The following is a 26,397-nucleotide window of genomic DNA, read 5'->3' as shown; positions in this document are numbered from 1 at the left end:
CATTCTTTTGAAAGAAGAGGACGAGAGGACTTAATGGAGAAAATTTGAAGTAATACCAGGTACCAAAAGGCTGGGAGAGAGGTGTACATGGCGGAAGGGTAAGTGAAAAAGTGGAAATGGGAGGGGAGAAAGATAAATGGGGTAAAATTGAAACAAAAAAAAAAAAAAAAAAAAAAAGGGAAAGGCCAAAATGGAGTGTATGGGAAGAATGTACTCAGTACATAAATATGATGCTGGACTGGCAGCAATCAGAAGACAAGAAGTCTGTCCAACAGATGCAAGGTATATCTGCTCCCTCGCTAGGCCATCAAGTACTAAAAAGGGGGTGATAGTGACAAGGGCCCAACATCATCTACTTATACAACTGGTTTAGCAGCTGATTGGTGGAATTCCAAGAGAATTTAAAACTTTTAATTGTGGGCAGTTGTGTCCCAGCACACCATTCCACCAATTTTACTATCAATTCCTCATCCACAATCTGCCACTAATACTTAACTTTTTCCTTGAATATATTACACAAAAAATAATTAAAATATGCTTTTAAAAGAGAAGATACATCCATGGACATAGTAATACAAGACAGATTTATTTTATTGGTTACATTTTTTTTAACTAAAAGTAGATACTTTTACATATCAGAATAACCGCTGAAACAATAAAATCACCAGCAGGGAATATTTGCATTATTTTTGGAGTATAAAAAGACAAAGCCTTAGTAAAAATGCAGCTTGTATATTTGTGACCGTAATATTTACTATGCACTACTTATCTTGCCAGTCATTTGTCCACAAAATATTTGAGATGACATATTACTTAAAATACAATAAACATTTCTTCCACGTCTCTCTGATCAATGAAACTAACCCAAATAGTAGACTACTAGTACTAAGGTAGTTAAACTGCGGCTGGATTGCAGCTCCCACCTGGCACCAATCTAATTGATGTGTCACCTGAAATGTAAGATACTTCCAATTAAATGTCTGTGTACCTTATTTGCATAGGTTTCTTGTTTCTCTATTCTCAATAAAATAAAAGAGGTACATTGACTAAACTGTACCACTGATTTTCTGATTCAAGATGCAGATGGCCAGCTTTAAATGGTCTCCATGGCCATAAATAATAAGAGTAGAAGATGAGATGGAGTGGAGCATGTCCAAAACTAGGGGGGTTGATCACAGAGCTGTTACATGTCTGTGTTTTTAAAAGTGTTATTAGGAGTTATGTGGGTGAGATTAAATGTTAGCTACATTACACTATACCATGCCACTTTTTGTCACTCTGCCTCGTCTAGGTCTAGGTTTCGTGCTAGCCCTCTTATATACTGTGTATAATAAGGTCTGATGCATGCTAAACAGCACATGTGAATAGCAGGGTTGAAGGGGAAGAAGTTTGTATCTTTAAACAAAATCCATAGCCTAGTAGCTTTCTGCTCTAAATCAATCTTAATTAATAAGTACTAACTTTATTTGAGTGGGTATAAGGTCTCTATAATATATGTGCCTGAGGACATGACAAATACAACTGTATTGCTGATGAGATTTACATTCAAACAGTTTCTGGATCTCTACCAAATGGTTTCCCTTAATCGAGCACATTATTTGATTGTTACTAGTACTTGGTATGTTCCTTCACTTACAGATCTTGACTGCACAAGAGTAGAATTTTATAATACTTATGTCAAAGAGGTATGTGAATGGTTCCATGCAGCAGAAAGCCAAAAAAGCGTTTAATGTAGTGCATTTATAAATGTGCAATGCCAAAGCCAATGTAAAAATACACATATTTGTTTTTTATAAGAGTCAGTGCAAAGGCAGCTGTGGAGGTCCTTTCAAATTGCCCAGAGGTCCTTTCGATCCATATTGATCAGGATGATCCAAGTTAGATCCTCACTTTTGGCAGAGCAATGGTAGACAGTTTATATCACTTAAAGACAGCAGAAGTCTGGATATGGTGGACTTTAGAAAGCCGTGACGGTATGAAAGCCATTCAATTTGTTTATGATGCAAGTAAGAAGCCTTTTTGCCTTATTTTGAAAATGTACGTATTTATGGTAGGTACAGGTCTTGCCATATTTAGCATTTTAATAAACAGTCTTTTAAAACCACAATGTAATATCAATATTACTATATGGGTGCAATTAAAGCTACAATTCTAAAGAGTTTTACTGTATTTTTGATCAGAACATTTTATTATGTTTTTAAAAAATCCACAAATATTCAAATGTATATATTTTATTGGATTAAAGTGTCAGATTTTTTAGTCTCTCTGGTTTCTTAGATGTTTGTTAAGTCTTACTTCATGAAGTTAGCATTGATCCTTTAAAATTAAATGCTTTTCTTTTTTCTCAATTACAAATTCAGATCCTGATCTGATTTCCACAATCGGCTCCAAAAAAACATACTTGGCTATGGGGTATATGCAAAGGGTTGATTCGTAGGTAGGCTATTTCTCTTGAGCCTCAGACTTCCATACCAACCCTTAGGAGAAAATGAATAACTCCTGAATCCTGGAGACTTGGCTCCAGAATCTTCTGATTCCATAGAAATGTCTGAACCTGTTGGTGACCGTCTAGCTCTGGGTGTCTCAGGAAGTGGGTTTCTATGGCCAACATTTTGGTTCCAAACTTCACCACTTGGGATGGTGGATTGAGGACTAGTGAGACCCCATGGAGAGGTGCTCTTGCGTTTGGCTGCATTAATAATATTACGAGCAAGTAAAGCTTTAATTTGCCTTCCAGCTTTTGGGTCATTCTCCACTTTAAATGGAGAGGGTGATCGATCACTCCAGGCAGGAGACATGGAACATGGTTGGGGAGGAGTCTGTATCCCTGATTCTTCCTCGTAAACAGGCAAGAATGATAAAGCTGAGCTTCCCCACCCATCCAGTGATCCTCTGTGCTGTAGAGCCCTCTGGGTTGGTGATGCAGGAACAACCTCAGATGTCTGTGGACAGAAAACAAATCCATTTACTTTGATTGTGCAGCTTAAAGTAGAATAAATATTAAAAATGTCATATTCATCAGTAAATATACGTGAAATATAGCATAATCATAGGCTTCAATAAGAGGCCAGTTGTAGAGACCACAAGTTTTCGTTGCACATTTATCTATTCCAACTAAGAAGCACTCCTAATAAATGTGGCCAATCTGTTAGGTCTGTTCTGTTCCTTTGCACAGACACGGTATTGTACTAATATTAAGCCTCTCTGACATTATAAGGCAAACATAGGTACATTCACTAAGAGCAGAATTAGCCTGAGAACCCTGGGATGTCTTATGAAAAATTATTGTTTTGTTCCACAACTTTAAAACTCATAAGAAATTTTGCAATTTTTCCACAAGGCAAAAGTCAATACAATCAATCTTCTTTGACAGTTATGAGTAGACGCAGAAAGGTTTTAACCATGTGTTGGGTGAAATGGGTAAATTAAATACTTCTTGTGCATTTCCTCTGTCCATATTTTGGAAAATTTACTTTCACAACAGTATACACTTTCCTGTAGTTTTTAACCCCTTAATGACAAAGCTTGTACATGTACGGGCTCAAAATGCATTGTTTTCAATGGGTTTAGGGACCGTCCATTGTCCTTAAGGGGTTAAATAACAGATTTAGTGAACAAGAAATACTTAATAAGCATTTACTTGTAATAGCATCATTTACCCATTTATAGGCCGTACTTTTTTCTTTAAAGTGGGGGTGCAGCTTATAACAGGGATTTATCGCAGGGATATGCAATTCATATTGCCTGACGTCCGGGACATGCAGTTCCAGGCACCGGGCAGATGTTTTTTTTTCTTTTCCATTTAGCCCTGCTTCGGGCAAGCAGCAGGGTTAGGATCCAGATGCCCCGCAGCGCTGCTGGGGACCTGGATCCTCCTCTCTGGCAGCAGGTGGACAACCCCCGCTGCTGCCGGCACTTCTGCCGGGGCTTCTATGAAGGAGCGCTGGCGTTACATGACCTTCCCATGCTCCGGCATAGAAGCCCCAGCAGAAGCACCAGCTAGCAGCAGCGGAGGTTGTCTGAGCGCATTGCGCAGACGTTCACCGGCTGCCAGATAGGAGGATCCCCTGCAGCGCTGCAGGGGACCTGGATCCTCCTCTCTGGCACTGGTGTAGTAGACTAAAAGAAGATATTGAAGGAGAAAAGGATGGGATTAAGAACTATAAGCAGACTCGGAATGAGGAAGATTACAGCAGATATAAAGCTAAGCTTCAGGAGACAAAACGCATCATTAGATACACCAAAACAAACATGGGGGAGAAAATTCCCAGGTTATCAAAACAGGTGATGAAACCTTTTTTAGATATATAAGTGAAATAAGAAAAAGTAAACAAGCAAAAATTTGAATAAAGACAAATTAAGGGAGAAATGATGATAAAGATCTACTCAACTGCCTAATACATAAATATTTTTGTTCAGTTTTGCAAAGGAATGTGAAGGGAAGAGACCTATGAGTGTTTACAGAGAAAGAAGTTCTATTTCAACTATTCAAAGTAAAAACATACAAATCCATGGGACACAATGAGATACATCCAGAATTATTAGTGTCCTGACAAACTTATTTAACCAATCACTTTTGAAGGGAGTTGTTCCAGAAATCGTAGTTAATGGTGTATATTCAGAGGAAGGCATTGTGCCTAGTGGGGTACCTGAGAGATCAGTTTTGGGACCCATACTTTTAATTTTTTATTGTTTTTGCAGATGACATTGAGATCTGCAACAGAATAGATGTTCCTGTTCAACCAAGCTAACTGGCAAGTGATTAGAAGAGAGTGTAAATGGTTGAGAGAGTGGCAATTGCAGTTTAATGTTTCTAAATGTAAAATAAAGCACCTGGGATGTGAAAATTCCAAGGCAGAATTTACACTATATGACCAAAAGTATGTGGTCACCTGCCCATCACACCTATATGAGCTTGTTGGATATCCCATACCAAAACATGGGCATTAATATGGGGTTACCCCACCCACCTTTGCGGCTATAATAGACTTCTCTCTTGCGGGAACGTTTCTACAATATTTTGGAATGTATCTATGGGAATTTGTTCCCATTCAGCCAAAAAAACTTTTGTGAGGTCAGGCACTGATGTTGGATGAGAAGCCTTGGCTCAGAATGGACATTTCATTTCTTCCCCAAGGGGGTTCAGTGGGGCTAAGGTCAGGGCTCTGTGCAGACCACTCAAGTTCCTTCACGCCAAACTCCTCAAACCATGTACTTATAGACTTTTCTATCTTCACAGGATCACAGTCATGCTGGAGCAGGAAATGACCTTCCCCATACTAATGCCACAAAGTTGGAAGTATACAATTGTCTAAAATGCATTTTTATGCTGTAGCATTAACATTACTCGTCACTGTAACTAAGGGGCCTAGCCCAAACCATAAAAACCAGCCCCAGACCATTCTCTCTCCTTCAGCAAACTGTACAGCAGGCATGATGCATTCTGGCAGGTGGTGTATTTTTTATATTTATTCCTTATAATGATAAAAAAAAGCTTTTGACATTTTTGAGTCATTTTCCTTTGGGGTGTAGTATATGCTGTTACTTGTATTGTAATTCCTTTTTTACGTGAGTTTTCTGTACCTGGGAGCCATGCACGTTGTATTAAAACTGCCCTATACCATTGCCCCACCCCCGCTTAACTCATCTAAGCCTCCACAAAGAATTTTTTTTTAATTAGTACAACTCTGTTCTGTACTAAAATTAAAAGAAATAAACTAGCAAGTTATTTATTTGTTTATAATAAACATAGTGAGGCATTTCATTTGTTTAAATCTTACAAATCTTTTGCCAGGTATTTGTGTGATTATAGATATTTATATGTATAACTTCCCTGTTCTAGAGCAGTCCCTTCCTGTCTACTGTTATAAAGTATTTTATAATCTCCTTTAAAATCGGACATTAGGTGTGGGAACTTGGCTTGTTCAGAGATATGTAAAATTGTTCTTTGTGTGTTGCATACCAACCAAAGGAATGCGGTAAGACTCATGACTTCACAGTTAAACAATTGCTGGTGTTTTTATAATACATGTGCATAAATAGAACCTCCTCAAACTCTGTACAGAATAATATAAAAAAATGAGAAGGATAGTTGAGCTATTTGCATATTAATGCAAGGTGAAGTTGATTAAGTTAATACACATTATATCACTTTCAAGTGATTAAAGCAACAGTCCTGTCAATTATTTTTCATTTTTGTCATGACTATGAAATTAGTTATACCGGTAATAGCCTCCCAATCTACATCTGATCTGCAGAGTGTTTATGGGTGAACCACCCATCAACATGTATGCTTGCGCAATAATGTTATGAAAATGCTGCATGATGCTTGGGCCTCTGCTCGACTTGCTGACGTCACAAATTTAATATTTATTCATGCTGCACTCACCCTATGGAATGTTATATCCTGACTCCCTTCTAGTCTCCAAATATTGAAATGTTACATTTAAGTATTTATGCTGGAAGGCATATCTTTTATGTATAGCCTCATTGCATTTTCCAAATCTTCAGATTTCAGGACATCAGAATCTGTTGGAAATAAGTGAATTGGTACCCTGATAATAATTATAAAATTGGTACCCTGATTGGTGGTGCAAGTAAATAAATTGAATATAATTAATTTGCTATAACTAACTTGCAGGCACAGGGCAAAAGGCACAGTTTATGTTACACTTGATAGAAGCATATCCAGTGGCGTCTCCAGCAATCATATGGGGAGGGGACGACACAAGTAAGGGGGCAATTATAAAACACTATATATGCATACATACACACACAATTATTTGCAAAATATTCATAAATTTACCTGTGAAATATGCCTAAATCTATCTGCTTTAGTCATCCTACTTTAACGATATAATATGTACAAAAGGACATAGTCAGACATACTTACTCAAACATGCAAACGCCTTTAAAACACAAACAATCTCTCTCTACCCTTTCTCATAAATCCTCCTCATCTCATCATCTCTCCCCTTTATAGTCACTCCATTTATCTTTCTACTTTCTCTTTATCTCTCCAGCTGCTTTCTCTTTTTTGTTTCCTTTTCTGATCTTTTTTCTTTCTCTGTATTTCTCTCCCTATCTCTAATCCCCCTTCTCATAATGTCTCCTCCTCTTTCTCTTTCCTTTCTGTCTATCCTTCTCTTTATTTCTTCCTTTCCTTTTATCTCTTGTTGTTCTGTTTATCTCCCCACCCTTTATCTCATCTCTTCCATTTATCTTTATCGTTCACTTTTGTCTTTATTTCTCCTCATTCTCTTTAGCTCTTCTCCTTCTCCTTGATCCGACTCTCTTTATCTCTCCTCCTCTTTCCCTTTAGCTCTCATTTTTATCGCCCCCCTTTATCTTTATTGTTCACGTTTCTTTTTATTTATCTTTGTTCAATTCAGCTCCCCACCTATTATTTTTATCTCACCACCTCTTTCTCTTTATTTCTCCTTTATTTCTCTTCCCTTTCTCTGTATTATCCCTTCTTTTCTCTCTCTTTGTTCTCTTTAGCTTCACACCTTTTCTCTTTAACTCTCGTCATCTTTCTGCCTATCTCTTCCTTTGCTCATGTAATCTCCCCTTTTCTTGTTACCTCTCCCACTTCTCATTATCTCTTCACTTCCCTTTCCTTTCTTCTCATGTCTCATTATCTCTCTCATTTCTCTATCTCTCCCCTTTGTCACCATCTCTCCTCCCTCTCATATCTCTCCACTCTCTCCACTTATTCATTCTTTCACCTCATTTTCACAACCTCTAATTTTTATTATTGTTTTCCTTTTCTTCCCATCCATCATATTTCTCAATATTCCCACCTTCTAACTGCCTCTCCCCATTTCACAATCTCTCCTCATTATTCCCTCCTTCTCTCTATTTATATCTCTCTTCTATCTATGATCTCCCCAACCAGCCCTGTTCTTCACAATTGCCAGTGGTGTTTCAGTTGGAAGGGACATGGGGGGCATAATGATTTGTAGCTGGGCCATTTATAAAATTATGCTCTTTAGTTATTTACATGTGCTGATAAAACAAGTACAGGATCACAATGTTTTTTATGAAAACAAAAATGGGAAGTCATCAGTGAAAGCAGAGACAAATTGTAAGCTAAAAACAGATATAAAGGAATTGGGAAGATTAATGGGTCCCAAATGGCAAATATGCTTCATCCTGAAATCAGCCCTTCACTATTATATTTCCTATAAATTGTGTTTTTCAGAAGGCACATTTCATACACTGAAGAAGTAACATAACCACATGTGAATATCAAAATCAAACTGCTACCACAGGCAAAAACTACTTTCTTGCCATTAAATTGTCAAACTAAAAGTAATGTCAGCAATAAGCTCAGACTGTACATTTATCTAACAAGAACAGACAGTACAAAAGTATGAGTCATGTGAAGTCATGAAGTTATTTTGTTATATATTGCTGTATATTGGCATGATGAGGCGGCCCTGGCACTTTAAATCTAGTGGCCACCTAATGACCCTAACTATTGATAATGACTGTAGGATACAAAGTTATGACCAATAACACAGTCTGAAGGTGTAACAGGAAGGGGAGCTTCCCGATAGCAGTAGTGGGAACCCAGTGGCAGAGAACCAGATACGAGGGCGTAACAGATATCTTGGTCAGTCCAATCCATGGTCAAGGCAGCGGAGATGCAGGGACAAAACAGGAAGCCAAGGGTCAAGAGCCAGGGAATTTCATGATATGGGGAAGGTAACAGGAGTGGGAAATGAAGATTATATCGCTTTATCTCTGTGTACAAGGCAGCAGAATAACTCAACATAGAGGCAAGAAAAAGGCTGGGCTTTAAAGCCCACAGGAGCAAGGAACACCCTTGTTGTCCAGGCAATACAGGAGTGTGAGTGCCAGCTCACGCATGCGCAAACTCCCATCCCCAGCCATCATGACAGTGGCGGAGAGATGGTGCCCATCATGTATCTTGACGTTGTCTGGGTAAGTGGAAACCCCGGGCTCCATTACAGAAGATGTCTACAAGTGAACTAAAAACTCTAGGCCGCCCACCAATGCTGCCATCTCCCCTCAAACTTTCCAAAGAGTTAGGAGAGGGGCCATCCTGTACCTCAAAGTCTGGACACCTAGCAAGGTATTAGCTACATATCCTGGCATACATTTGTTGATGTTGCGAGGAAGCATTAATATCAGAGAAGATAGCTCTGTACCTGTTCTTCACTGTCCTGTCTGAAATTGTATGTGGAGATGGTTGCATAGCTCTACATGCCCCCCTTATAGATCACCAGACACAGGAACCGTGATTTGTGCGGTGGTAGGTTGGCCCACTGGGACATGGTCACAGATTCACCCTCAAACTCTAATCTCTGGTATTAAGCCGCTGGTAACCTCTGCACTCCAAGATGGCACACACCTCTCAACTTTGTTCCCTTTTCATCAGAATGGCAAATATTGAGGGACATTATGTCCCCATATCCTTAATCAGTGCTACAACAAACCATGCCGAGTAGGAGACAAAGCCAATGAAGGTAGAACTTATGATGATTACATTTGTTGTTTTTTATAGCTAAACTATGAGATGGTGGGGTTTATTCACTAAAGTTGCAGTTTTAAATCACTAAATTCCCCTATGAATTAGGATGGGCCAGCACTGACAGGTTTCTTCTATAAAGAGGGTTAACCAGGTATTGCATCATTCAAGAGATACCGCTACTGATTTAACTATGCATTATACAAAGCCAAGCCAGCTCTTCTTGAAGAAGAGTCTCACTTGGTTTGGCCGTACAAATGTCTTGCAACTGTAGGACTGTGATACTATGTCACATTTACAATTGTTAATTGAAAAGAGCATGCAGCCCTAAAAGCCTACAGCAATACCAGCTTTTAGGATCAACCTATGCAAACATGAACTCTCAAACGGTAAAGAAGTGTGTGGTCTGTGATTATATATTAAAGGCATTTTAAGGTGTGTGGCTTTATATTTAGTGGTAGGTGTATAACTTTTTTTTGCAAATATAAAGAAGCAAGATCGGAATAAAGACGATAAGGACACAGAAAGGTAGACAAAGAGTATACAATACCAGAGATACCCACCAAGGGAATTTTTGCTTTTCATTGTATCCATCTATCACATTTAGCAAAGAAGACAAACCAAAAAGAAATTTAAGTAAGTAGTAAGTCAATGGAAAGTGTCCAGAGAGATGCATAGTATAAGTTTGGAGGAGAAGATGGTAGGATACAGCAGGAAAGACGAATAACTCCCAGATGTAAAGCAGTAGCGGAAAGAATGCCTTCTGATTTTAAATACATGATTGTCCAAGTTCATATAAGGTTTTAATTATCTGTGAGATCAATTCTTCCTTTATAAACTATGCTCATGGATAATTCAGTTTCCTACATTTGGGCATTAAAGTCTGACTATAAACTGAATAATGACATTATATTGAGTTGGATGACCATTTAACCTAACTTTTTATATAGTAGTAGATATTGATCCCAACTGGCCAATACCACTACTTTCTGACACTCTCAGGTTTTAACATTGTCGACAACATTACTTGTAATATGGAGAAGGCTTCCACACCTGTGATTCCAAGCCGGCACTCCTAGCAGAGAATGTTGGCCGTGGAGCTTGTATTATAGTTTTGGTTCTTGAAGGTGCCACCCCAGTACTTGTGAAAGGAACTGGTGAAAGCGGTGATACATGACTGGTTGGCATCTGTCTTCCAAAACCTGTAGGTGAAGGAGATAATGTAGAAGAAGGTGATCTCATAGAATGGACATAAGTTGGAGAACATATGGTGGGAGAGGGACATGACAATTGTCTTCTTAAGTGTTGAGATTCCATCACCATGGGCTTAGGGGGAGGGGCTGCTTTGGGAAGAGAGCTCACAGGATCCTTAGTTGGAGAGAAGATGAACAGAGATGACTGAAGTTGGTATGGTTGTCTTTTAGAAATCTCCAGGTCTTTCTGTGAATGAACATTTTCTGAACCAGTGTGTGTCATTGGTGCAGTAGAGGAAGGCCTAGATGATCTTTGGTTGATTTTGACTTGGCGACCAAACTGAGTGGGTGACGAATGAGCATTTGAGACATACTTCCAAGATGGTGGCAGTGACATAGTTGGCGAAGGAGACCTAACAGAGTCATATGATGGAGATTCAACTACAAATCGTTCCATCCTGGATTGCCTTCTGGCAAATAATTCTGCCCCTTTCCCTTTAGCCTCCGTCAGAGTTTGGATCGGAGCAGGTGGTGGCTTTGTTCTGACACCTGGAGACTTCAGGGAAGTTGACCAGTCAGGCACATTGTCATTTCTGTCTGTACTTTCTGTTCCTCTCACTGTTTTATTATTTTGGAAATTGGATGCTTCTGCACCTAGAGCAAAAGGTTCCTCGTCAGTTGGTACATCAACCTGATCTTTGTTTTTCCGCCTTTCATCTGCAGTTTGCACCATGGACAAAAGATCGGGATTTGGTGTCATTCTAGGCTTCTCAATAAATGTGAACATAGATTTCTTTGATGCCCGACATGTTCCCATTTCCTCCAAAATTCCTGTTTTTCTCTGTGGTGTTAATGATACGCTGCGATTAACTACTTGTGTCACAGGAGTAATATGTTCTTCATTTGTTGGATATAAAACAGAATAGGCAGGGGGTGATATAATGCGGGTCACTGGTGGAGGGCTTGATAATGTTTCCGCATAAGTTGGAGGGGGAGGGAGGTCTTTCACAGGATTATTTTCTGAAGGAGATGGGTTCTTTTTTGCAGATGGCTGAATTCCAAAGGGCCTAGCTGTTCTGTTACTCACAGATTTAGGTTTCGACAAAGTGAGATGGACTTCACAGTATTGTTTGTTCTGTTTACCATTCTGTGTAATCTTAGGTTCATGTTTGATAGCAGGCTCAGACTCTAAACAAATCTGATTAAGCAAACCATTAGTGGTTGATACTACTAATGTTTCTTTTAGATGTGCACTCAGAAGGCCTTGATGTTCATCCTCTGAAGCACTTGGAGAATGGGCTCTTTTATCTACAGGTGGGAAGTCCACACCCCTTAGCTCTTCCCCCCATGTGTTTTCTATTTCCTCATACCCAGCATCAGAAGAGGTTTCTTCCATGCTGTTTGCAAATGCTAATTGTCCAGAGCCAAGTTGAGTTTTAGTTTTCTTCAGATCATGTTGAGTACTCTTTGTCTCTGGAACACTGTGAGTCTGTTGGATACCCAATGTATCAGCATGCTTTGCAAGACTCTGTTGTTCGAGGGCTTTCAGTTTCTGCCGCCGCCGATGAAAGAGCAGGGCCCCTCGTGAGCAACTACCTTGGGTGGGGCTCACCTGGGTAGCATTGTTATCATTGATATATTGCGCTTCCTTTAGCTCTTTCTCTGTGAGACTTACACTCCTTGATATGTCTGTTAGAAAGGAGAAAGAAATTAATTATTTTACTAATAAAATATTTTTTAAAGACTACAAGCATCAAAAACGTTCACATCTTCAGTATTCATCTATGTATAAACAACAGAGCTCTGCCTCTACTTTTCACAGAGGTTGATACCAGTACCAGGCCAGTCATACATTTGTTCAATATAACTCTGATGGTTATGTAAATTTTACATGGAACAATGAACAAACATGCTTAAAATATATATTTAGAAAAATGCAAACACTTTATAATATTTTGAAACTTATTATTTAAATAAAACTTTCAAACTGTATCTCAGACAACATTCCAAGAAGCTGTGACCTCTCTTAAGTGACGTATTTACCTTGGGAGCTGCCCTAGACTTGACCCATGACAGCTCCCCAATCACCGGCCAACATCATTGTTGTAGAGTGCCAGGATATCACATAATATTCCAGCGATAAAGCAACAAGGCTCCTTTTAAAGCAATATAACTGGATTGGTTGTAACTGGCCCATTGAGCAGCAGAACACTGGGGCATGACCACCCAAGAAGGCAATCTGCCCCCCTTTTTAATCAGTGACCAGACTTTTTTGTGAGTTCAGCTTCAATACGCAATTTGCTCAGTCCATCCAGATATGCAGCATTGGGCTTATTTTAAATAACTGTTAGTAAGGGCTGTGGTTTCAGACAAGTTACCAAATGATTTCTGGTAGCCCAGGATTTAAAAACTAATCATTATATACAGTAGAGATATTGTTAGACATGGTCCTCTTATACTAGTTTGAGGACAAATGAGCTTGGACCTATTCACCGATATTGTCTATCTTTTAAGGTATTGCTATTAGAGTATGTATGTCCCCTTTAAAGCTATGAAAACCTTTCAACTGTTGTTCAAATATTGAACTAACTTTAGAACAGGTTAAACCCGTCCTAAGAACTGAAAACTAATAATATAAAGGTAAAAACTTATATTGTTTAGAATATAGGTGTTCATTTGCTGATGTTTGGTATAGCGTATAATTGCATGTTATTTATAGACGGGGTAGACAAAGCAAAATACAGCACATGACCCTGTACACATTAGCTAAAAGGTTGTGAAAGTTCAATTTCATTGTGAAGTATTACTGTACATACAAAAATGTGCAAGTCACAAGCCACTTTAAATCAGTTTAAAGTGATATCACATGTCAAGTGTAAATGCAAGTTAGAAGTGATAAATATGTGAGGTAGCTCCTGCTAACTTGCTGGGAATTCCAACATTTACTCGACCTTTAGCAAATTGATGCAAAAACAGCCATAGTAGTGGTATAAAAATACATCGTCAAGAGTTTGCAATGAAAGCAACGCAGGCAGGGAAAGCCCCAGGCCCTGATGTGCTCCCCTTGCAGTACTATACAGCTTACTGGAAGTACTTGGGCACTCCTTATTTATCCCTACTTAACTCTATCAGGAAGGGGGGGTAACTGTATCCCCACTCTCTGATGACAGTTAGGCAGGGAAACCATCTGTCTAGGAAAGGTATCTCAATGACATACCAGCTCCTACAGTCAGGCTCTTATGCCACCCCGCTACTTTTATTGGAAGTTGGGAGGACATGAGGGAGGGAAATCATCAGTGGGAGAAAATCTGTTTGACATATAAGTGCTCTATAGGATGTCCTAACTCTCTGGACACCAAGGCGCATAAGCAGGATTTATCCTGATCTTGATCCAAACTGTTGGGAATGTGGGGGGAATTGAGGTAATTTCTCCATGTATGGTGAGGGTGTGAATGAATTCACCTGTTTTGGAAAAAAGGTTCACCAGGTGATCAAGAAGAAGACTGGGGATCTCCCTTTCACCCCATAATGTTAAGGGATCGGTCTTGCCCTCAGGCATTTAATGACCAAGTACCTGCTTGATGCAGCTAAGTGCCGGATTCCCATTTACTGGAAGGTTCCCTCTGTGAGAGTGGGTTACAATAATGCAACAGGTTAGGGTTATGGAGGAATGTATACATATTACCACAGACCATACCCAGAAATATACCACAACATGGATCTGCTGGCTTGATTTTGTACCCTATCATGAGTTTGAGAGGCTACTGTCTTAGGGCTGCTCACTGAATGTGGTGATATTAATACTTTATGGGCTCATGAGACTGTGTATTGCAACACATTTAGTATAATAAACATAAAGTGGATTAAAATGGATATAATATACCATTAAAAGAGTATCCTTTATATTTCAAAAATAGTTTAAAAAAACTCTTAGAGAGTTCACGCTCTTCACTCTGGCTTAAAGATATTACAATAACACATTGAGGAATCATAAAAATGTAGCATACAACTCATAAAAGTGCTAAATTTAATTTATGTTTATGGCATAATTAAAGTAATTAACCCTAGTGGTATGCCATTATAAATGATTTTTTAACATGCAAGCATTTTTAAAGGAAGTGAACTTTTTTAAATTCTGGCACCTTGGAACCTTGTGCTTTAAGCCTGTTTTATAGTTACAACATAGTTAAATGTTAAATACAAACAGATACATCAAACCAGATTTCTGGATATCACTGCTTTGATTTAGGTAAAATAGTCCTTTTGATTGCTCAACCTATGCTCAAGTTGCTATATCCATAAATGTCCTGAATATAGCCCAGGAAACATGAAGACTATTCCTTTAACCTTTAAGGACCAGTGATGGTCACAAAAACGGTTCTGCAGGACCCATGACATATATGTATGTCATGGCTATTTTGAATGAGACTGGTGATGAAATGGTCCTAATGGAATACACTGGGTTGTCTCCTTTGCAGCAATATATTGTTTTATAGTGTGGTTTCCAAATATGTGAACACTATTGAAGTTCCCAGCATGAGAAATTTTGAAAAAACCTGATGATGTGTACATGTAATATTTGTCCTATTACTGGCAAAATAGATGATAATCCTTGGCATATAGGGTGCTTTCCAAATGAGGACAAGTTAATGAATATATTATGGTTCTTTTTCCCATTAACACTTGCTTATACAATTTATATACAATTAAAACAGTGAAACATTTTTTTTTTCATTCGTTGCATTTTGTAAAAATTTGAATCATACAATGTAATGCCACACTTACATTAATATTGTTTCAAAAGAAAATCCTACTTGTGCTAAAAAAAATATATACAGGTTGTGTGGATACAAGTACTGATAAGGAGGGAAATTACTGTTGAAGATAGACTTGGGGAGTCCTGAGGAGGTGAAGCAGATAAGTACAAAGTAAGCAGTTGACTTTTTGCTGCTACAGATGACAAAAAGCTCACTGTGATCACACGTAAATGGTTTGTGCAGATCCGCTCCAAGGGTATCTGCTGGCTGAATGGCTGACTACGCAGTAGGGTAGCATGCATAGGGTACTTATTTCGTTTTTGCAAATTCTGCAGGGTTCTGCAATGACACAGTATTTCTCTAGGTTACTTTAAATGAGGACTCAACTCTGGAGAATGACTTGGCAATGTGTAGTGGTATCTGTATCGTTCCAGGGCTGAGAAAAACCTTGGACACTTTTTAATGCATGCAATGCCAGGTGTGCCCTGTTTTAGTGCTTTTAGAATTACATAGAAACCCTTGATGAGTAGACCTTTATACACTGGGCTTATTAGGTCAAACATAAGCAGTCATTGACAAAAGTTAACAGAAGCAATAATGCCCAGTTTCATACATAGGTGACAAAGGCAAGCACAGCAGGCTTTTAGAGCCATACTATACACAGGATTGATTGTTTAACCTCCAGGAAATAACAGAAACCACAAATCTCTGGATGGGTTATGGTTTTCAAGAACCAACAGTTCTCAACTAGATGATTAAAACCGAAATACCAGTGATGAGAGGTTTTTTAATGTATATGTGCTAACTGTGTTAGTACCCCCTTCTATTCATAGATGCTAGTTAAGCTTGTATTCGTTCATTGTAATATTCTTCAGTAGTGGGGATGTCAGGGACACTTAACGGTCTCTTTAAATTTATTCTATGATGACTTAGAATACCTTTGGTTTAGCTCCTAACATTGTCTTCATCTCAGAAACCTAAAGCTTCTTTACTTCAAAGTTACAGAACCATATTTACCAAGTAACAATGAACAACCAGCAGTTAAAAGATTACTACAAGACCTAGTATAGTGATCTATACAACTAAACACAGATTACCAAATCTCTTCTTTTTTTAAATCTGATTCTGTGTTCCTGTTTAAACCAATAACCTATAATATAGCAAAACCAGAAGACTAAGGCATACCAAACAGATGGGCATACATCATCGAGGAACCACAAAATAAGTAGCTTCTATGGGTCTTTTGAAAATAACTATTTTATTTTAACATTTCCGTTCTGTTGGCTAAACCCTTTGTATTTTCATTGGCCCCTGTACATACTGAAAAAGGGTGCATTTCAATTCTACAGATTGGCTTTTACAAAAATGTCAATTTGTAATCCACATACTGTAATTTTCTTGTGGATAAAGACTATTTGGAGACATTAGAAATCATAATATGTTTCAAAGAGCAATGAGGAATTTAAAGCTGGCAGTTGACTCCATATTCTTGTATCCTGTGGTTACACTGATTTCTGGAAAAGTATCTTCTTAAAGTGACAATAAAGGGTGTAAAACATACATGATCCAATATTATCCTCTAAAAGGACAGTAATTATTCTATTTACTGGTATTATACCCGTGAAGTCTCTTGGTTTGACCTGGAGGCTCCAGGTACAAGTGCTGATAGCCAGGCATACAGGGCAACATCTGATCTGTGGCTGATGGTGTTGTTTAGCCTTGCCCTGGTTAGGCCCACTTTCTTTCCTTGGTAAGCAAGTCATGTGTGTTCAAGAGATGTCTGTTTTTCCTTGGGATATATAGGAGCCGAATGTAGCGTATTTGAATTTCACATGAACATAGACATTGTGGTCATTTCGAAGAAATCTTTCAACAAAGTATGTTCTCCTCTTGTGTTTATACATGAAAACATTAAGAGGATTAACAGTGAGCTGGCTTAGGTGATATGAGAGATAGTCACCCATGTGAAGGCACTGTAATGATGAGGAGGTCTCTAACTTATTACATGGTCTATCATAGAACATTGAGACCTAAAGCTTCAATCCCAAAATCTACTTTATGTGGACTGGTTCTCCTCATCAATATCTAGTTATCCACAGTTTTAGAAATGATCTTTTTTCTCATAAAATAACTAGTACTTTTTAATATTCCAACAACTGTTTTCTTTTAAGACATTCGGGAATCATCTTAGACATTTCTCACAAAAGTACAGTGTTAGAATATTCTTTGTCTTGATTGATTTCTTACATACAGAAAGTTTTTCATGCACAAGAGGAGTTAACTTTACTGAAGAAACAGAAGTCTGCAGTGTGAATTCCTTTCAAGACTTGTGGCTTCCCAAAAGTATGCACCAAATGCTGCTGTTACTCTTTCTTTTGGCAGGCAGGAAAAGGAGTGGCAGTAAAAGAAAGATTTCCCATAACTCCACTGGTTTTCTGTTTTGTTTTATCAATTCTCACAGTCATACTCCCTCATCAGTAATATAACCCAGCCTACAAAAGAGGAAACCTCAGTAAACACCATTCCCGCAGCTAAAACCATATTCACTGATGAATACAGCAACAGTATGTTATTTTTATATAGTCATGATTTATTAAATAATTCCTTTCATTGTGCAGACATTAAACCCTATGAAAATATTTTTCCTGTGCTGTTTTTTTATTACATACACTATATGGACAAAAGTATTGGGACATCTGACCATTACATCAGCTGGGAGTTGTTTGACATTGCATTCTAAATACATAGACATTAATATGTAGTTGGTCCACCCTTTGCAGCTATAACAGTATCCACTCTTCTGGAGAGGCTTGTCACAAGATTTTGGAGTGTTTCTGATGCATTTTTTGCCCATTATGTCCTAGAAAAACAATGCCTTGGCATTACCTTATTCATGATGGATGAAACATCAACTACTGTCTAAAATATGGAACTGAGGGTCAACTTGATGGATGCCAAATGCATCAATAGATGGGGCGATTCACAGTTCTCCTACATCTATTGTGTTTTACAGCTTGGTATCCCTAGCACAAAATAGCACTAATAGACCTTAAAATAATTAAGGAAGCAGTTGTTATATATGGGCTGCAACATGACATCATGTGGCATTCCACCCATGGAAAGCTCCAGTCTATATCCCTTTAATATGTGCACATTGCTCTATAACTGTATCGTTCAGGCAAACGCAGTCAACAGTTCATGGACAAGGTATTTAAATGGATAGCCAAGACATAACCTGTCAGGACTGCCTATGGTAATGTTTCAAAGTTAATTCCTAGTGCATGAAAAACATGCACAAATACATGTGTGTATAAAAAGTTTCACTGATCTAAATAGAGGCCATATAGTCATAATTAAAGGTTCATCACATTTGAAAAACGGAAACCAGTCGTTCTCCATGAACTTTAAAGAGATAATATTCTCACACCTTCAATGTGAGCTGAGCAACCCAGACGAAGAGGCTCTCTTTTGGTAACCAGACTGACTGTGAACCCTTTATAAATGTGCCCATGTTGCATTGTGTTTGCCAGGTGGCGTCACTCTGGGATCATTGCTTGCTGAGCAAGCAGAATGCTAGCTGTCCCTTTCACGCTCGCCCACAACATACTTTCCGCTCCCTTGGAGACCAGCTGCTAATGTTGTCAGCTGATGGAACAGTGACACTGTGGTAGACAGTGCAGGTAACGGTTTGATGTAAGTAGAAAAAAATCACCAAATACCTTTTAATGCATGCTCAGATGATGCATTTTCCACTTTTGGGTTATATGTGTATTAGTTTTAAATAAAAAAAGACTACAATGAATAAAACATTTTTACCACAACAACCTTGAGGCAAATCTTTCTGACATTTGTATATTTAGTAAACTGTACGGGTCATCGATCTGTAATGTCTGCATACCTATAATACCTCCTATTATAAAGTATTTTGTATCTTATGCACTACATAAAGTCAATTGGAAAGAGCTTATTCACCTGTTGACTCCATACATGGAAATATACATACAAGTATAACTATTTCAGCTAGCTTTGCTATTATTTGACCACTTTTAAGCCACCTTTAGAAGATAGATGGTCAAAATGGCTTTATCTAGTGGGTATCGTCCACCTAACATTAAAAGGAGGTCATAGTTTGAAGCTGATCAAGCTATGTACTTATTTTGGTATTTATATGAAAACTGGCCACGTTCAGAAGTGGCAAGAGGAACTAAAAATGAAATTACAACATTATGTTTAAAAATGCTCATAAATATTTGTAAAATATTTCAGGTCTTATTTCGCTTTTTCCAGTGTAACTCATGTTATAAAGTTACATAACTTAAACTTAACTCTCCAGGCGTAACCCCCCAATGCATTTGCACTATTTCCCCACCCTTATGGGTCTTTGAAATGAACACATTTTCTTGCCAGTGTGTGCATGTGCTACACTCTCTGCCATCTAGCTTACACTAGTTCCAGATCGTCTAACGGGACCCTCCACCAAGCGCATGTGCAGAAAGTGCTCCTACTGAATTTAATGGGAGTGTTTTCCTAGCTTTCATTGTTTTCTTTCTATAAGTAAAGAACACATGGAAACAAGCACAATATGTCAGCAATATACTGAATGAAAAAAATGTTTTAAGGAAAATTACTTTATGGTACACCATTTCATTCTGCATTACATATTGCTTCAATAAGATGTTTAGGACATGGATTCCATAATATCCCACATGACCATCAAACAAATATAGATTTTGTCTGCATGCCAGGAAATAGTTTTTATGACATAACACTTATGAAATAATTTGTGCTGCAATATTATATCATCCAAGTATCACCCTAACTGACACTAGGGGTATAAAACTTAGACCTTGTAGTCAGTGATATAGGATTTCCTAAAAAGGGTTCCAAATCACCTGGTGCTGGCCCTTCACCCTGTTTGGTCTCCTATTGGCAATGCAGTCTGATGCATGTAGAGAAAAACAAATGATGGATTGCAGGGACAGACACTGATGCCCTTCAGCTATGGCCCTTGCAAACTTGACCTTAACAGCAACCAGGTGTTCATCATGCAATGACCCTGCTAAAATCATTATTAGATTCCCCCGGGGTATCAGTTTACACTGTTCATGTCTAAACAATTTGCTAATAACTGATCTGAAAACCTGTTTTTCTGTGGCCCTCGAAAACAGAAGTTTTAAAGCATCTTACCCAAAGCATCTCAAGGACAATCACAGAGACCAAGGGATATAGTCATGCCTGCAGGATGCAAGTGATGCATGCATTACAGATATCTACAAAGCAAATTGTAGGAGTTAACGATTATATATAGGTAGCAGCATTACCAGAGCCATCTTTTACGCAAGGCAAAAGAAGCAGTTGCCTGGGCCCAGGCTTCCCTTAGGGGCCCACATCATTTGTCCCTTGGGCCCCTTGTTGTTATGCACATTAACAATCTCAGTACACTGTGTAAAGTAGGGAGTATCAATGGGGTCGTGGTATAAGAATGGGCTGGTGGCGGCATATGCTACTGAGCTTGGAGAGCCCACTAGGGGAGGTTTGCCCAGGACCCCATCATCATTTAAAAAGAATTAAAAAAATAACCCAGTGAATATCGGTGACTGACTGCTCACCAGCTGCCATGAACTATGCCCAGTTTCCATTGCATGAGACATAGACACACACTGGTATCATTTTACAAGGGAAGAAAAAACTACAAGCTAACAAAAAGCTAAACCACAAGGAGAAGCAGAGGAATATAAAGAATGGTTTAAAAGAATATTACATTCTGTAAAGGACTTCTGGAAGTCGCACTTTAAGCATGAGGGCGTTTAGTGTGAATTGAATGTGAATTGAATCTGTTTTTATGGACTAAGAAAACCAAGTCTTTGTTAATGTAATCACAAAATTAAAAACAGTATAGAATCCAGATGTGTTTTTGTCTGGAATGAAAGCTCTCCAACTTAGCATACATTGGTACATCACTATTAAATGAACAATACATTTCAAGAGGAAAAATAGGCTGAAAGTCTACAATGATATAACTTTCTCTGTGTCCATTTAGCAATTTGGTTTTCCTTAATATAATACAGACAGCATATCCGCAGCTGGATGTAGCAACACTGGCTTGATACAGTCTCAAATTCTGTACTTTTATTTAGCTTGATGTATGTGTTGTATATAGCATCTACCGCTTGTGTACAGCATCTACCTCCTGTGTACAGCATCTACCTCTCTCACACCCCACCTGTTGTATCTGCACAAAAGAGCACTCTCTCACCTGTTGGTCCTGCGTGATCTTCTCCCTAGTCAGTCTGCGCTGGCAGAACAAACGTTTGTTTAATTTAACAGCCTTCCCCTCCTCTGCTAAGAGCAGACGGATTGGATATCTCACAGCAACTGCCTGCGTCTGTCAAAATAGCTCCTCTCTTTCACTAACCAAGCGCCTGCTGAGGCACACTCTGTCTCTTTCTGTCTGCCTCACTAATTTCACCGAGGGACGCTTAACTCTCTTGTTTCTTGTATAACTCTCTCTTTAATAAGTTGCTTTAAAGTCTCGTTTTCTCCCTGATGTTTTGTTTTATTTATTTTTTTATTTTCTTTGGGTTGTTTTTTTTGTTTGGGTTCTTATCATGAGAAAATATATATTTTTTTTAAAGATATGCTTAATGTGATGCAATCACCACAGAAACCACAATGTTCCTCCTGATTACCTCATATTTATCGATTTGCATTTTTAACTATGGCTTTTTGTAGGCTATTTTTTTTAAATAACTAATTCAGGCGCAAAGTTTTACAAGTGGTCTTATCGTCTTATAAACCAAAGGGACGGACCCCTAGACATCATTATTTATACGCTGCTGATAAGACAACCTTTAAAATGTTTAGAATTGTTTTTACTAAGAAACTTTTAAGTGCTCTCCTGTCCAAAATGGTTCCTCATTCCAGTCCTATCAAGCTTAATAGATAAACCGATGTTATATTGTGTCTTATTGTCTTTTATGTCCCCATCTCTGGATAATTCTGTTTCTCTCCCTTATCCTTTTTATTGTGTTGTTCTGGTTCTTCTCTCCCCTATCCCTGAGCTGCAAGGTCTAGAATTTTCCCAGGTCCTAGTGCTATCCTGCTTTGAATTGTCACTTCACTGTGTGTTCTTCTAAACCCCTCGCCTGTCAGCAGCTGCTTTCCTATTCTGTGGCAGTGACACACCTATGCACACCTCTGATTCCTGTCTGTAAAGAAAGATGCAATGCCCAGACTCTTGTTCGCAAACGTAACATGTTGGCAGCATACATGTTACGAGCTGCCAGGATCCTCTTACTGAAATATCAGATTAACGATAAGGTGATTTCACGGTCATTGTGTATGTCTAAGGGAGCTTTGTATGACTACTTAATTACGATGACACAGCTTTTACACCTCTCTGCTCTAATACTGCATGAATAACTCTCAGGTGTCTCTCTCTCTTGGTGGGACTGCCTCTCTTTTGGGTTTCTGGTGTCTTCTCTAGGAGCTATACTCACCATCAAGATTATTTAGACAAATATACCGGTAATAAAGTAGCTTTCATCTGCCTGCTAGATGCAAACAACAGCAAGTTGCCATTTTATATCTAGACGGTGTAATGTGCCTGTGATGCTGTGATGGGATATTTTATCTTAGTCATATCTTGTACCTGGCAACATCTTAAGCTCCCAGTGTCCCTATATATCTATATATCTTAGTGAACCATGGTTCAGAAATGCAGTAAAAACAAAGGTGTCCCACTTCAACCACTTGAAACATTAGAGGTTGGTCTCCCTGCAACCCAGCTAAAGATTTTCACCGCTTGCATTAAACTTTAGTTTCCATGGCATACAGGCCAGCAAGTGTGAGTGACACCTTGAATCAAGTGACGATTCACCTTTTAGTAAACTGTGGTTGAAAAGTACATCTATAATATCTCATTGACACAGGATTACCAAATCACAAGGCGCTAATGCAGCACAAAGGTGCTAATCACTAAACTCACTGAATTAACAAAAGCATTATACCCTTTTGCACACACATTACACCCTACTGCAAGAACACTGTCAGCTATCACTCTCACAGGGCGTGGCCATACCTCAGTTACCAGACACAGTGTATCTCCTCACACTTATATCACCACTACTGCAATAATACTCTGTGCTGTCAGAGAGCAACTGTATTACATTGCACACCTTGGAAATTTGTAAAATAACTGATTCTAGAATAAATACCATATTAGCCCTTAACAAAGATACTGTTGTAGCAAACCACTAATAGTGGCAAGTGTCAACCATTACCATAACACTGGGACACCCCTACCTCTGTATAATTATAGCTCTCTGTATTGCAGCTCTTTATTCTATGCTTTACACAACCTCTCCCCTTTTTAGTGCATTGTCACAGCAATTAATTTCCCTGTGCATCTCTTTACCTATTATCAGCTTATATTGCAGTCTCTGTCTGCCTGAATTATATATGATTGTACAGATGACGGCACAGCAACCTGAGCTACAGAGGTCAATGCACTGTTGCTTATATGGACCATGTAATCTTCCATGACATCACTGGTTGTTTGTTCAAAGTCTACGTGCTAGACTTTAGTGCAACCAAGTGTCAACTGCTTCCCACTGTTAGCCAATATACATTTTTATTTATGTTACAAAAATAAACCAGGGCTAGGCAAAACGCTTTTGGATTGGTACAACCTTAATTTTTAACACACTTTGTTTATTTGCGAATTCCTAAGAATCGAGTAGGGACCCGCAATGAAACAAATGAAAATGAATGTTAAATCTCAGAATATTTGTATGAATTAGTTTGTTAATTTGGCACCATTACAACCCCTTTTGGTGCTCTTTCAGAAGGGAAGGTGGAAAGGGTCTGTGTCTAGGAGGTAAAGTGATTAAAAGAAAGAAGTAGCCAAACAATTGTGGCATGAAGTAGAGGGGCAGTCTCATTGATTATGGCTCTGAATGATGGTTCCAACAGCCTATGTTTTTTTTTTTCTTTACTCTACTTCTCTGGCCAATCTGCCTTTACAAGAGCAAGGGACACGCTTAGTTATCTAAACATTGTTGACAGCATTTTAACTTGTCAGTAGCAGCAAGGAAAACATGAGAGCTCACCACAGTGTCAGTCATTGACAATATTAGACAAGGCAGTGTTAAACTCCCCAGAGACTGAGGCTTATCTCCAATACTACAAGTACTGTAAGTATTTTTCATTTTTTTTAAATACCATTCCTGGGTTGTGTTTCAATAATACACTTACACTACCAGCAAAGCCTCATATTTCTGTGCTGTTAATAATTACTAATAGTTACACCGTCCAAAGCAGGGGGTTGTGCACATGTTACATGTTCAAGTGGTCTTTCAGTCAACTTTTGTGTCCAGCAAAGCCAGCTCTACCATTGCATGCTCTCTGCAGCCACCAAAAAGCCAGTTTTGTACAAATCCTGGGTTTTCTTGACAAAATTATATATTTTTATTCTGTGCAGTACTGACCAACTACAATCTAAGTCTTACCGGTAAGTATTACCTGCCGCATGCAGTGGCAGCAGTACTGGCATACATTTTGGCCCTAGTAGTGGTAAAATCGAATCCACGTCACCTACCAATGTAAAGCCCAATTTTAGTTACTACCAAGGTATCACAGAGGGGACAGGTGTTGGTGCCTTGCAAGGATCAAATGAGAAGTAATTCTGTGTTCTGGAACACAGAATAAAATTCCTACCAGTGACCTCTCAGCCATCACTTGTAATGTTTCTCAGTTGCCAAAGCAAAGATGGGCAGGCACTGTCAGATAACAGCAGGTTTATTTTTGGTCTAGAAGAAATGAGAAAGAAAGGGAGCGGGAGATCAGGTGAGTGTGTGACACCGATGGCTAGTGACCCATCTGGCATTTGCCCATTGTGCCAGATGGTCACTCCAGGCCTGGCTGGATATGTCACCAAAATCAGGAATCTGCACACACTCCCCACAGGAACAGGTGCTTAGCTGTGCCATGAAGGGCCAGCTCCCCAGTAAATCAAATTAGAAAAAGGCTCCAGGCACTCAAGGGTTCCATCAGGCAGATTTATTGAAGGAGAAAGCCAACAACGTGTCGACCTCAACTTGATAAAGACCTCATCGTGAGGTCGAAACGTTGTTGGCTTTCTCCTTCAATAAATCTGCCTGATGGAACCCTTGAGTGCCTGGAGCCTTTTTCTATTTTGATTGGCTGGATATGTCAGTCTGCCAGTACCTCCCAATGCCCTAGTGCAACAGCTAGTTTATCACCTTCCTTACTCTGAGGGGGCAAATTCATGAAAATTGTCCAATTCTCTGGGAAATTCGGTCCCATATCATGTGGCGGGATATGTCTGTCTGCTGGTGCCTGCCCTGTGCCATAGTACTGCTGCTGCTCCTCCATCACCTTCTTTACTCTGAGGGATCAGATCATCAAAATTGTCCAATTTTGGGGGAAATTCAGTCACATACCATGTGGCTAGATATGTCTGCCAGTGGCTGCTCAGTTCCCTAGGGAATCAATTCATCAAAACTGTCCAATTTTGGGGCTGCTACTGCTAGACTTTTTTCTAGTGGGACCAATTCATCAAAATGATCAATTGTTTATCTGTGTAGTGGTGCTGGTGGTGGTCCTGCAATGCAAAATATAGTCTGGATCTCTTCCTAAGCCCTAGGATGGACATTTACATAAGTAGGAAGCAGCAATTTGCCAATTTTATAGGTTAAAGCTGTATAATCTCAGACCAATATTTAAAAGATATACACATGGTCTGAAATGTTATTTTTTATAGTATACAAAATACCATAATATTTTACTGAATAACATTACGTTATCATACCAAGTGCAATGAGTTTGACATTGATGGCTCTACAGCCAAACATAACCCTGGCTAAATTTGTTTTTTTTGCATCTACAAGCTGAAGAAAAGTTTGAAATGAAAGTTTAGCATCCCATAGTA

The 26,397-nt window shown here is 38.8% G+C and overlaps 1 protein-coding gene across 3 annotated transcripts in view; it reads right to left on the bottom strand.

Moving 5' to 3' along the window:
• Positions 1 to 2,016: 2,016 nt before the first annotated feature.
• Positions 2,017 to 26,397, bottom strand: part of SYNPO (synaptopodin) — a 40,303-nt gene continuing 15,922 nt past the window's right edge. For all 3 annotated transcript variants that reach the window (XM_053462246.1, XM_053462248.1, XM_053462247.1), the window contains 2 exons: positions 10,550 to 12,378; positions 2,017 to 2,942 (listed from right to left, as the gene is read on the bottom strand). In XM_053462246.1, the coding sequence (XP_053318221.1) occupies positions 2,406 to 2,942; positions 10,550 to 12,378 (2,366 nt within the window). In that variant the 3' untranslated portion in view covers positions 2,017 to 2,405. The remainder of the gene's footprint in view (positions 2,943 to 10,549; positions 12,379 to 26,397) is intronic.

Source organism: Spea bombifrons, chromosome 4 (assembly GCF_027358695.1).
Source record: "Spea bombifrons isolate aSpeBom1 chromosome 4, aSpeBom1.2.pri, whole genome shotgun sequence".
NCBI classification, from domain to species: Eukaryota; Metazoa; Chordata; class Amphibia; order Anura; family Pelobatidae; genus Spea; species Spea bombifrons.
Note: the sequence above shows the minus strand (reverse complement) of the source record. Positions and strands in the feature narration are given on the sequence as shown.